The 13,833-nt window shown below is 36.1% G+C and overlaps 1 protein-coding gene across 2 annotated transcripts in view; it reads right to left on the bottom strand.

Annotated features, from left to right (window-relative positions):
* AUH (AU RNA binding methylglutaconyl-CoA hydratase) overlaps positions 1-13,833 on the bottom strand; it is a 112,493-nt gene that overhangs the window by 46,879 nt on the left and 51,781 nt on the right. For both annotated transcript variants that reach the window (XM_064735525.1, XM_064735524.1), the window contains 2 exons: positions 6,682-6,774; positions 5,682-5,738 (listed from right to left, as the gene is read on the bottom strand). In XM_064735525.1, coding sequence (XP_064591595.1) covers positions 5,682-5,738; positions 6,682-6,774 — 150 coding nt within the window. The remainder of the gene's footprint in view (positions 1-5,681; positions 5,739-6,681; positions 6,775-13,833) is intronic.

A 13,833-nucleotide genomic window follows, 5' to 3' on the forward strand; every position in this document is an offset into this window, starting at 1 on the left:
AGTTTCAGTTTCACCTTTGGACAATCAGGTTTAAAGCAACTTTTAGATAGAAAGAACATATGGTTTATTTACAAAGACATTCTTAGAGAGTTAGTAGAGGGGTTTTTTTGTTTCCTTCCTTTTTTTAAAAACAGTCTTCTTCATAAAATATGCTTTTCATCTGAATGCTCTCAAGGAAAGGATGATCCCAGGGCTATGTGCTTGGTTTTTATTTTAATATTAAAGAGTGGAAGACAGCTTGGTAATGAAGTAGTGGGATTTCTGGGAGGAGTATAGAAGAATAAAAGCAAAATTATGATGAAATGAACGAAGCCTTGCTAATTAAAATGCCTTTATAAACACAAAAAAAGAAAGAGTGACAGCCGTAAGTATGCAGGCCAATAGCCAGTTTTTATCTAGCAATGTCAAATTATCTACTTCCACAAGCATATTAATTTCAATGAAGGTACTTTTTTTTTCTTGATGGAAACATAATTGTTGATGTATGCCTGTTCATACATTTAGCTTACACCAAAATCTTCTGTGTAAATAAACTGCAGAAAGAAAATACAAATTATATTTTATATATATGACTGTCTTTTCTACTTCTTGCTATCACAGATTACTTCCCCTTGTGAAACCAATGAACCTTGTTCTATTATTAGAGTAAGAAGTTTATGTATGTTCTTTGCAAGTACTTTTATCTTCACCATAACAGATCTAATACTGAGTGGTATATAAATACAATTCTAATAAACAAAAGCAGACCTGCCTGAAAGGCATCATCTATCAATTGCACACTTAGTATGACATCCACCATGAGAATCTAGAGATAACCGAATTACATCACAAATTGAGACAGTTTTAAAAAGTAACAAAGCAGAAAAACAAAGGACTTCAACAAAAAAAATGCTCCAAAAGACAATTTTTGGCTGAAGAGAAAGTTGTCACTGAAAAATACTTCCTTCGCAAGCTGAGAGACATCAAAAACTATATTCAATTAATTACAAATATTTGCACTTTTTTAAATGTCAATTTGGGAAACAAAACAGAGAGAATGAACACAATTTTCTTGTGTAAAAAGATTCTGCCCACACTACTTTGAGTTCTGTACAGACACAGGATTACACAGAAAATAAGTTGTTTAAACAGCTTTTAACTAAAAGATCAAAAAATAGTAATTCCTTTTAGCAATGAATAGCTTTGAGAAAAGTCACTCTGACTGATAACAAGCATCTCCTTAAACTGCAAAGCTATGGAGTGTGGTTTCTCATGAAATTCTGTCTCACACAAACTACTTGCTGTCCACTGCAATGAGTATTCTGGGTGAAACATTATCCACAGCTAAGATACACAACAACTTCCTCCTGTGCCCTTTCTTGCATGTCAAAGAACAGGTTAGTTCATGATGAAACCTCTTCATCTGAGGCCAGTACAATTTTCCCTTCATCTGTCCACCTATTTTTAATAAAATTCTGGGGAATGTTTGTTTTTGCAACCTCTACCCTGTAAACCACAAATTCTACCACAACAGGCTAACAGACACTGAGTTCACAGTGAAGAAATCTGAGGAAGAGAGGGATGAACAAACCCATACATACTCTGAAATACAATACAGCACAGAAGAAACAGTCTGAGAGATCTTGGACTACATGGAAGATAATTTCCTGACACAGTTGGTGAGTGAGCCAAGAGGCCAGGTGCCCTACTGCTCTTTATGAACAGAGAAGGATGATTTGCTGCTCGGAGGCCATCTAGGGCACAGGCCACTATGAAATGATAGTTTTCAGTTCTCAGAGCAGTAAGGAATGGAGTCAGCAGACTTGCCACCTCAGACTTACAGAAGACAAGACTTTTGCTTGTTTAGGAGATTATTTGATAGGGTCCTTTGGGAGGCAGTCCAGAAGGGCTAAGGCTTTCAGCAAGGCTGGACATTCTTCAAGAAGAAAATCCTAAAGCCAGAGGAGCAGATCATCCCTATGTGGCAAAAGAAGAGTAAGTGGGAAGGGAGACGAGCCTGACTGAACAGAAAATTTTGCTGGAACTCTATAAAAAAAGAAAAGACACTAGGGAGACAACCCCTTGCAATGCTTCAAGTTTGAGGCAGAGTGGCTAGAAAGCTGCCTAACAGAAGAGGAACCTGGGCTGCTGGTTGTCAGCAGCTGAACATGAGCCAGTTGTGCCCAGGTGGCCAAGAAGACCAATGGCATCCTGGCCTGTGGCAGCAATAGTGTGGCCAGTAGTAGCAAGGCAGTGATTGTCACCCTGAACTTGGCACTGGTGAGGTCACCCCTTGAATCATGCGTCCAGTTCTGGATCCCTACGGGAAAAATATTAAGGTGCTGGAGCATGTCAAGAGAAGGGCAAAAGAGCCAGTGAAGGGAGCACAAGTCTCATGAGGAAGTGCTGAGGATTGTTAAGCCTGGAGAAAATGAGGCTTAAGGGAGACCTTATCGCTCTCTAGAATGATCTGAAAGGAGGTTGGGGTCAATCTCTTTTACCAAGTAACAAATGCTTCAAGTTGTACCAAGGGAGGTTTACACAGGATATCAGGAAAAATTTAGTCTCTGAAGGGTTGTCAAGCACTGGACAGGCTGTCCGGGGAAGTGGTTGAATCACTTGAGTGGTGTAATGTTTATTTGACAGTTGGACTTCATAGGCTTAAAGATCTTTTCCAACCTAAATGATTCTATGATATGTTTTTTGTGTTGGCATAAGACCGCTTTTACAGTGATGATTGGCAGACTCTCCTTAGAAAACAAAAACCTTTAATACGCATTCTCAGGTAAGTTTCCCATCACCAAGTTACCAAGCTTTTCCCTCTGTTACATATTTCAACTAGTTTCACTAGAAAGTGTATTTCAACTAGTTTCAACTATTTCAACATATTTCAACTAGTTTCACTAGAAAGTTTCACTAGAAAGTGAGATGTACTCAAGAGGAAAAACAGAAAGGTTTTCTACTTTTCCTAGTTCATCTTCTGGAAGTTTAAGCTTTTCCCATAGTGCAGAAAAACTGAGTTTAGATTTCCAAATTAAAAAGGATAATCCTATTCCCTCACAATATGAACAGCAGGTCTGTGAACACAGCTATTGTATAAAAGAAGGCACTGCTGTTATCCCACTTGGTCTTGCTATGTCATCTGTCATGGATGAATTTTCTGAGGAGATTCAACCTGCTATAATACAGCATACTCTATAAATGCCTACTTGGTCAACACCCTCAGCAGACTTAGAAGGAACAATTCATTTTGGTTAACTCAACCAACTCCTGCTCAAACTTAGCCTTTAGAAAGTTGCAGTACATCTCTGCATATTCAAAAGAAAAATTTCTTGCACCTGGGAAATCTGTGTTTGTCAATAGACAGTGCCTTACTGTGTCTTTTGACAACCACATTTTATTAAGAATGGAATAAACTAAAATATACAACAAGGTCCAAACCCTAACAGCTGATATGCCCTGGATCTATATTTTAATTCTACTGAATTCTAGTAACAATCTTCTAACACAGCTCTTTCATTATAAATTACTGAGGTATTAAAAAAGCAAACCCTCACAGTATAAATATGTTTTCCACATAGCTTCAAACACCCATATTAATTATCACCCTACTTAAAGTTACATATATCACACACCTGGCAGCTGACAGACAAGAATAAAAACAGTAGCTTGCCACGGTACAGGGACCTAGCTCAAAGAAGCAACTCAGTTTGCCAGCAGATTTCAGGTGTACTAGATGGCAGCAGAAATCTATGTAGGCCTCTTAAGAGCTACAGCTCACTCTTCAGCTCCACTCTGCAGCTCTGTTTTGGCTCAGAGCAGCTTGAAATAAACACTCTCAGAAAATACTCCATTAACCCATGATACCTACGGTTCAAGTGTGTATATCTGGCTTCTCTACCTAAATGAGATGTCCAAAATTCCTTCACTCATTCTTCACTTTCTTTCTGGTGCCTTTTACAAAAGGCACAATCAGTTAATATTAGGATGATAAGAAGCAAAAAGGACTGAAACACTGTCATTGCTCAACAGGACTGGTGTAAGCACAGGCTGATCAGGAAAAAGTTGTGATTACTTCAAATATATTTAACAAAAATAGTTGTCAGAAAGGCTGATAGGAATAGGAGAAAAAAATTCATTACTGAACGTACCCCGAAATGTTGTAAGTTGGAAAGTCAATGTAACAAGATTAAATCTGTGACATTTCGAAGGACATACACCTGAAGACATAACCTGAATCATTATTTTAGGATGAGGGAAAAAAATATTTCAAGCCTCAGTCTTTGAATAGCAGTAAAAGATTCTGAATGAAACTTAAAATGAATCAGTTAACTAGCATTTTAAGGTTAGAGCACAGAAGTTTGAAACATCTATAATTAACTGAAGACAAAGAAATAAGGCAGCCTCAAAAAGTTGAATACAGAGAATATATTGAGAATTTGAGCTGAATTTCTTGAGATCGAGATTATGTTTCCAATACTGTCCTACAGAATTACTTAGGGAAGGAGGGAGTGGGAGCACAAAGAGCAAAAACTGACAACAAAGATAAACAACATAAACTTCTGTCTTTTTATTCACTAGGACTTATTTCCAAGGCATATTAATTCATGACAACACCACTATCAGTAAATACATCTTTAAAATCATCTGCATTATTATCTTTATCCTTCACAAAAAAGAAACCAGACAACAATCATAACTGTTTTTCTTATGTAAAATGCAGCTCTGACCACAAAAGTGTTGACTGAAATCACATCTCAACAATAACCAAAAGAATACAGCAATTGAAATCACACAAAAATTGTCCAGATTAATCATAGGATGGGACAGTTTTATATACAAAGTTCATACCACTACTGCTGATTTTACTGGTTTTTTTATGTGACCTGCAATGGTATCCACTAGAACTGAATATGGTGTTTTCAAAATAGGTTCCACCAATTAGAAAGAAAACAAGAGCAAAGAAACAGTATAAAGTTCCCAAGAACTCCCAGAAATGAAGGTAAAAAATCACAGGGATGCACTTTTTTCCCAGCTACTACCTTTTTCCCAGAGCAGCAAATATCTTAATTCAAGTAGCAACGATTTATACATAAATTAAAAACATAAGGTTTTGTAACAACTCCTTGAAAATTATTTATTACATAACGTTCATTCACCTTGAGTATGTGAAAAGCAGGTCAACTGGCCTTCAAAATAAAAAGAAGGTTTTGACTTAAAATATCTTGGCAAGGTAATAGATTTACCCAGAGCAATACTTCTAATTCTTAAACTCTTTACAACCAATATACAAGCAGCTTGAAAACCGAATGTGAATCTAAAGTACCAAATGTTATGTGAAAGTGGATCTTAATTCAAATAATTGGTTTTGTACACTGATAGCTAATTCTTCTTCCTTCCTTGATCCTTCGTAAAATTATGCAGCCTTCAGATCAAGACATTAAATGTCATTTAAAGAATCACTCAATGTTGACTTAGTTAATGAAGACTTTGCTTAAAAACACAGTATACAGGTGACTGTCTCTGAAGATAAGAAATACACTTTTTAATTAATTTTGGTAAATATTACAGGCAGTAAGGTGTAACACATGCTGTAATACTTAAAAGAAATATAAGAATAAGCAACATAAACAATTCAAAATCTAACACTAAGTATGTATGTTATTTAGTTATCTGTGGTAGCAAAAGCAAAACATTCATACCTGCACCTGGAATGATCGCCAACTTTGTTTCAACTAGGCCCATTTTAGCAGAAGATGCTAAAAAACAGAATGTAAAGAAGTTCTTATTCTAATGTAGAAGGAAAAAAATCTACGGAAAATACATCATAATGACCTACAAGTTTGCTAATATATTAAGTTTTCTTTAAAAAGAAAAATAAATCACTTTTTAAAGAATTTGTTTATTAAAAAAAACCCCTTCAAATAGATTCCACTGATCTGCTTTTAGTGAAAGATCCAACCACTTCCATCAAGGCAAATTCAGTACTCAAGTCATTTTCACATAGCAAGTAAGTAATAACAGTGAGTAATGAGACTTGCATTCAAATGGAAAGTACTAAAAGAAAATGGATGTTATTGCTTAACATCTTAGAATGCCGTAGAATTCTGTATCTGATTATTGAATTCTTTAAGTGACAGAATATTCTCTAAAGTCAAACAACATTATAATCCTAACTTACTGGCTCAGAATGAAGTATCCATTTACTTTCCATCAATAGGCTTTACAGTTCTGACAGCTCATTAGCTCAAGGTTCCTCTTTTCAAGAGTGGTTGTCACTTTTAGAATTTAATTTCTAATGTAATAATACACTTTCTAGCAACTTTTGTTTCTTCCCTGCACTCTGTTTAGATAAAATCAAGCCTCCATCTAGAGCACTTCAAACGCACAAGAAATAAAAAAAAAAAAAAAGAAAAAAAAAAAAGAAAATAATTGCATGACCCTTTGGGCAAGACTGATAAAATTAGTGTCAGAAGAATCACATAAAAGTTTAAAAAAAGCAATCCAGCTAACAGAGTTAAGTTGTTATAAATGAAACATTTGCAAGTACTTAGACAGGTTTCTGCTAAAGCCCTTTCAAATAATGGGTTATAAGCAATGTCAAATATCAAATAAGTTTTATAAGACTGTTGCCACAGAAAGATTAGTCAAGCCAGCTGTAACACTAATAACCCTACATTCCATAGCAGTATTCAGACCTACCTGCCACCCGTATATCACAGGCTAACGCAAGTTCTAGGCCACCACCTAAGGCAGTTCCATCTATTGCAGCAATAGTAGGTACAGGCAGATTAGCTGAAAAAGAAAGAACCAATTAACACCGACCTCATAAAGAACACCTCTGGAAAGTAATTTCATTAGTTTTGCTCATTCTACAGTCATACATTTCAAAGCTAGAAATTATGTCTTGACAGTCTCAGACCACCACTGGCAATAATGGCCACCACCACTGCCCCTTTTCTCCTGTAAAGCAGCAGCTAACAGCTTAACAGAGGTGGGAAACTCTTCAGTTTGACAAACAAATGCACATACTGCCAGCACCATGACAGGTAGCAGGGCCCCAGAGGCCTGTGTGACCATGGCATGGTCTGTTGTAATTTATCACCAGTGTACTGACACAAGAAAGTCATTTAAACAATCAGCAGCCTAAAGTACTGCTTTTCACCTTCTGCAAATTCAAGTTCTCTTCATCCCTATTCACCACAAGCTCAAAGTTTGATGAAAAATGCATTTTAATTTTGGAAATACATTTATATATTACAGCTTTAATTATATTTAATGTAAGAGTTAACACAACCTACCCATTTTAAAATATACTCAAACAGTAGTCCAGTAGTACATTGTTGCTACTAAAGTTTCAATGATAGCCAAAAGCAATTCATTAGCCAGACACTTGGGTGTACAGCTTTTTGAAATGTTAAATCAGCTCCTGACAACAGCTTTTTTTGCAGATGTTAAAAAATATTTTCTTTGTTTTAATGTTTCAGCTAATTTAATTCAATGACCAGTTCATTCAGTTTCATTAGCCAAAAACAGAAGAGGAAAAAACTATTCTACCAAGACATAAATGAAAATGATGCATGAAAGACTTTAAAAGACTTATTTCCTTTTAAAATCTAGAAGGGTAATATGAAAAAATAGTAATTTAAAATTAATTAAAAATATTAAGAGTGAAATCTAGAAGGGTAATAAAAATTATTACTTCAATGTATTAATTAGAACTTTTCCTAGTGGACTAGCTAGTTCTAAATTTATAAATTGTGCTACCTAGCTTACCTTTTTCCTGTGTGACAAATAAACTTCAGATAACTTCATTCAACAAAAGAATCAATTAAATATTGGTATACATCAGCATGACAATTATTATACAAGCCAGCAGTCTCTCACTGGGTAACAAACAAAGCACGTAATTAAACAAAGGCTATTTTAGCTGCAAATTGACCTGCTTTTATGATTAACAGCTACTGAAAACCCACTTGTCTTTAAAAAAAGAACAAAAACTTAGCAATGCTTTTCAGGATTCTAACAGATGCTTTAAAACAAAGTCCTTGGGTTACTGGTTTAGATTATTATTAATAGTGACTATCTGAATCAATTTCAGTGCCAAAAGATGCTACTGATTACTGTTTGCAAGAGCTCTTTCAGTGACTTAAAAGAGCTCAAGGTATCCATTATACCTGCCATCTGCCACAGAAGGCATAGGAGACAGGGGAATAGTAGAAAAATCTGCTCTTCCTCTATTTACTTCTTCTTAGTTATATGGAAAGGCAACTCTCATTTCCAGCAGGGCACAGCTCCTGACAGAAACTTATAACCCTGTCAACACAACCAATTTGCCAAACAGTCTTGCAATTTTGCTAGCTGACACAGCTAGCCTTTCTCCTGAAGAAATATGCCTTTGCCTTGGGTAAATAAAAATAGTTTGCCTGAACATGAAGGCAGGGTCATTGTTAACTGCAGTTTCCAGCAGTTACTGCCTATATGAATGTTCCATTTATCAGAGACTAGCAAACACTATCTTGAGCACTGTTTGCATGGCTTTTGCGGTACTCCAAGGCAGAATACTTTCCTAAGATAAGCAACTTCTGGAATTAGCTATGGTGCAATTCAAGTGGACTATTACATATGGAAATGGAAGTTACAAAATGAACGTTATAAAACAGCTTGGTTTCAAGAATTACAGCCAGCTCCTATCACAAAATAATAAAAAAACCATAATTCAAGGGGATAAAAAGCAGTTTGACAATGTTAGAATCATCACTTCCCAAGGATATTAATTTGAAAGGATCACCTGATATAAGAGTTGACAATTAATGAAAGGCAAGAGACAAATCCCCTGTAACAGCCTTGTGTGGATCTATTAAACGAATTTAAGAAATTAATCCTTTTAACGGGTTCTTGTGAAGCATCAGAAAAACTAGCATAGAAAAAAGTTAGTAACAACTTGGGATTGTAAACTGAGTTTCCAGGCCACATGAACTTTTTAACAAGGGTGAAGTTTCCTGGAGTATTAGTATTTTGTAGCATAAGAAACACGTGATCACATTTATCTCCATGATTTTAATGTACAGCTGCCAAAACTGTTGAGCCCATAACAAAAGCAGATATATGTTTGATAAATAATGCCCTGTAGGCTTAATTGAGTTGTATGCACTCAAACTTTAGGAACAATAAATTACACATATAGACAGGTCAATCTCCACATGATTCTACATGATAAGGCTCATTTGCTATCAGTGATAAAAAAATATTTAAAGCTTTGCCAAGAGGCCTAGTGGTTTTATGCTTTAACATTCCACATTTTTGTCACAGTTCAAATAACAAGATAGAAATTTTAGGCAATTGTTGTACTACTACTCATTAATTCTAAATTCTAGACGTGATTCAGGTTTATCAGGGTGCCATCATGAGCTGCGTAGTGAAAAAAAAAAAGGAGTTTAAGATATATATAAAAGAAACAGATTAGCTAAAGTAAATGAGAGAGTACAACACAGAGACAAGAGTAGACCATGTATATATAAAGATTAAAGTTGTTAGAAGTAATTAAAAAGACTAAGTAATGAGCAGCACTAAACTTTAGTTAGAGAATTTCACTGAGTTACCATAGCACATCAAAGTGTGGACTGTGAGCTACTAAATAATAAGGTAGTTCACAAAATTAATTCAAAAAGGATTACTTCACACTCCTATTCTAATGTAAAACATTCTGCTTATTCTGTAAATACAGGTCTATTCTGCACATAAGACACATCCCAAGCAAATGCCAAAAGTCACATCCTAATGTAACATCAATGCTTAATTATATTACAGAAAAGTAAAGTTCTATGTACAGTAACGAAATAGAAGGGTTCAATTCATTTCATGTTATGTCAGCACAGAGCCAGACATAAGACAAAAACACATCCTTATATTTGAGATCACAAGAGCAGAGACTTCTAGCTGAAGAGAAGACAAATGTGAACAAGCTCATTAAATTAAATTTCTTGCATAAGTTGTTTAAAGAATAATCTCTTAGCACAGAAGGTGACAAAGCCTGTACAAAAGGATGTTTACTGGTCATTCAAGACATGACACAGGTAGACTGACCATCAGGTACACTGAAGAACTTCAGTAAGAGAAAATAAACTAAGTAACATTAGATACATCAACTAAAACCATAAACAGCTCAAACAAAACAGAAAATATGGCAGACAGCAATATAAAGAAATGAACCTGCTTCCTATTCTGCAGTAAATGTGAACTTTCAGCTAAACTTCAGAAATACATCCCTGATAAATATATATGTCACATGTAGTTTTAGATTAGGTGGACTGGCAGCATCTTGTAGTCTTGGGATACTCTCAGCTTTCCTGTGACTCTTCACTACTGAAAGGTGTAGAATAGAGTAAGTAAACTCACCCATGGTTTTGCTATGAGTACAGAAGGTCACAGGAGGAGCACTTTGCAATTAAGCATATAAAAACACATGTAATGTGTTGGAAGTAATTTCAAAGAATCGCAGTTGTTCTGAGGCAGGTAATTGTTACTTCACCTTCAAGTGACTTCCCACATGATGTCTACTGCCGCTGACTAACAAGAGATTTCCTTCCTGCTTAGAGACCATGATATGACAAACAACAGGCCAGCATATGAATACAGGCACCTGGTCTGGAGGATTTGACCACTAAATAGTTTCTCAGATGTGTGCCGTAACACCCACACAGCTGAGTCATACTACTGCAGATACTGACATTCCCCAAATAGAAAGTAGAAAATGCCTGGATTCTACTGACCTGAATCATAAATGACTGTTTAGTCTTTGCACTAATTTTTAAGGAAGTTCTTACAAAATTACAGATATGTAAGATAATAGCTGGGAGGAAACAGGATTACATGTGACACTTTCTTAGTAACTGTCATGTAGCCTTTTTTTATTCCTACACAACATCATTTTCTCATTAATGACAAGAAAATAAATGGTCTGATCAACAAGGAAAACCTATGTTCCAAGTTAGTAAGGATGAAGGAAGCATGAAGAATGAGTACATACAGTAAAAACAAAATGGCAACAATTCACATATGAAAATACTCTTGTTTTTATGAAACATTATATACATAGATTTCATATAATAGGCAAGAAACCACATTCTTTAGCTGGTGTCCCATTACTCAAAGGAAGGCCTACTGCCAATGCTGATCCCTTATTATGAGTTCCAGAAACAGGTAGAGGAAGAATAATATGGTTATTCAGAATTCCAGACTTTATGATTTGTGTTCCTAGTCAACCTGCATGAACTTGCCCCAGCTGATTAACTTAAAATATTTAACATGCAGGAAAAATAAATTACAAATTCAGAATATATCAAATTCAAAAAGACCAACCTCCTAGGAATGTCCTCCTTGCTTGCTAAAGAAATTTATATATGTAAGATTTTCTGTAACCAACTGTACCACATACTCATAGAAATGGAAAAAAACCCCATTCCTGAGCTAGAAACAGGATTTTGAGATTTAGACTATTCACGTGCCAATGAAGTACATGAGAATCACCCAATTGTAGCCTGGCAGCTGTTGCAATTAACCTGAAGAATACCTGCAGTACTCCCTTCATTTAGCTAAGATATAGGAGCCATCATTAAAGAAATAAGCTCCAATAGACATAGAATACTGCTTCTCTAAAAGTAAAAGGTCTGCACTGTTACTGCAGTACCACTTGCAGTAACAGCATCAGAAAATTCCATGAAAGTCCACTCAAGCCGTAAAAATGCAAAAATTCTATTATAATTAGATACAATTAGATATAATGAGATAGATATAGATATATAGATATAGATATAGATATAGATATAGATATAGATATAGATATAGATATAGATATAGATAGATATGAAATTAACTTCTTATTTCTTAGTTAACTTAGATATAATTAATTTCTATTTTTGAAGTACTTTTTACAGATCAGGGGAAATATTTTCAACTCAACTAATTATAGCAGTCAGAATTTGGTATCTACAAACATTCAAATGAAGCCCTAGTTTAAAGCTTGCCTTTTTATGCATTTGATACAAAATATTAATGAAACAAAAGGCAGTCACCTTAACTTCCCTTGCTATTATTCCTGTGTTGTCCTGTACCTGGAAAATGTTAAAAAAAGGTCCTTATTGTGCCTTTCTCATCTTTATTCAGTGACCTCATGCAACCAACCTTCAGAAAGAACAGCTATCCAGATATAAACCAGAAGCTTGTCACTACCTCTAGGACCTACCGAACCAGATTCAAAACCCCGACTTGTCTTTAATTATAAGCAGAAGAATTCTTGTTACCCAGAATGGAAGAAATTGGAAGTAGTGAACATGCTTTACTTGCCTCAGAAACTGTGAGTATCCATTTAAGACAGAAGTAGCCACAAAATTCAATTTTAAATAAGAACCCAACTGAATTGCCACAGAACAAAGAAAAAGATTGTCCAAGCTATTTATTCCACAGGTCCATTTCTCATTATTTGACAAATAAGGCTGATTAGTGAACAGCTTACTAAGACAAACAACTTCAGGGGGCATTTCCAGCAAGTAATTTTTCCTTTTGCATAATGGATTTTATAACTCATAAAGCCAAGAGGATGAATTGTACAAAAGTATCTTGCATACTGTCAGTATTAGATGGAATACTAGAGGAAAGTATGCTATAAATTGAGGGAGATTAACAGTTCCAAAATTTATTATTTAACTCTAGCAAAATAAGAATGTGTGGCAAACATCTGCCTATGTATGTCTGCAGCACGTGGGAAACCCTTAAATCACAGAAAAGCCAAGGCTGAAACAGAGTTTTGGAGCTCACCTTGTCCAGCCTGTCTACTCAACCAGCATCACCTTGAACAGGTTGCTAAAGCTCATGTCCAGGTGATTTTGGAAGATCTCTAAAGAGGGAGACTTCAGAACCACCTGAGTAACCTGTATCAATGTTCAGTCCCTTCACAGTGAATGACTTCCTGATCTCAGGGAGAATCTTTTCTGTTCCGGTTTGTGCCCAATGCCTCTGGTTGTGTCAATAGACACCGTCAGAGACAGCCCAGCGCCATCTTCTAACACTCTCATATAATCACTGAGATCACCTCATGAGCCATCTCTTCCCTGGTCTGAGCTTGCTCAACCTTTTCTCATGCAAGAGAAAAGGCCCCTTCAGGGCCCTTCACTGGACTTTCCAGTAGCTCTGCCTTTTACTTAGGAGCCTAGAACTGGTCATAGAACTCCAGCAGTGGCCTTATCTGTGCTGATGAAAGCAAAAGGATCACCTCCCTCAGCTCGTGGTAACACTGATCCTAATACAGCCCAGCATACCACCATCCTTCCTGGTCACAATGGCACAGTGCCATCTCACATTCAACTTGCTGTCCCACCCAGACCTGCAGGGCTTTTTGTGCTGCTGCTTTTCCTATCATTATCCCCATAACGTACCTGGTGCATGAGATTGTCTGCATTTTGATTTGTAGAAACTATTGAGGTTCCTGTTAGTCTGTTTATCCAGCTTGCTGAGTTCCCTCTGAATGGTAGCACAACCCACTCCTTACTATTTTACATCATCAGCAAACTTGCTGAGTCTACATTCTATCCCATCATCCAGACCATACAAGATGTTGAACAGGACTGAATCTGGCACTGCCCCTGGGATACAGACTGGCTAGGGGCCTCCAAGCAGACTTCATGCTGCAGATGCACAGTCTGTACCCATTCATTTAGCCAATTTTCAATCAATTTCACCACATTTTCATCCAGTCCATACTCACCAGTTACTCAGCAAAAATTTTACAAGAGGTACTGTCAAAAGCCTTACTGAAGTCAAAGTAGACAATATCCATGTTTCTCAATCTAACAAACA

This window comes from Zonotrichia leucophrys, chromosome Z (assembly GCF_028769735.1).
Source record: "Zonotrichia leucophrys gambelii isolate GWCS_2022_RI chromosome Z, RI_Zleu_2.0, whole genome shotgun sequence".
In the NCBI taxonomy this organism is placed as follows: domain Eukaryota; kingdom Metazoa; phylum Chordata; class Aves; order Passeriformes; family Passerellidae; genus Zonotrichia; species Zonotrichia leucophrys.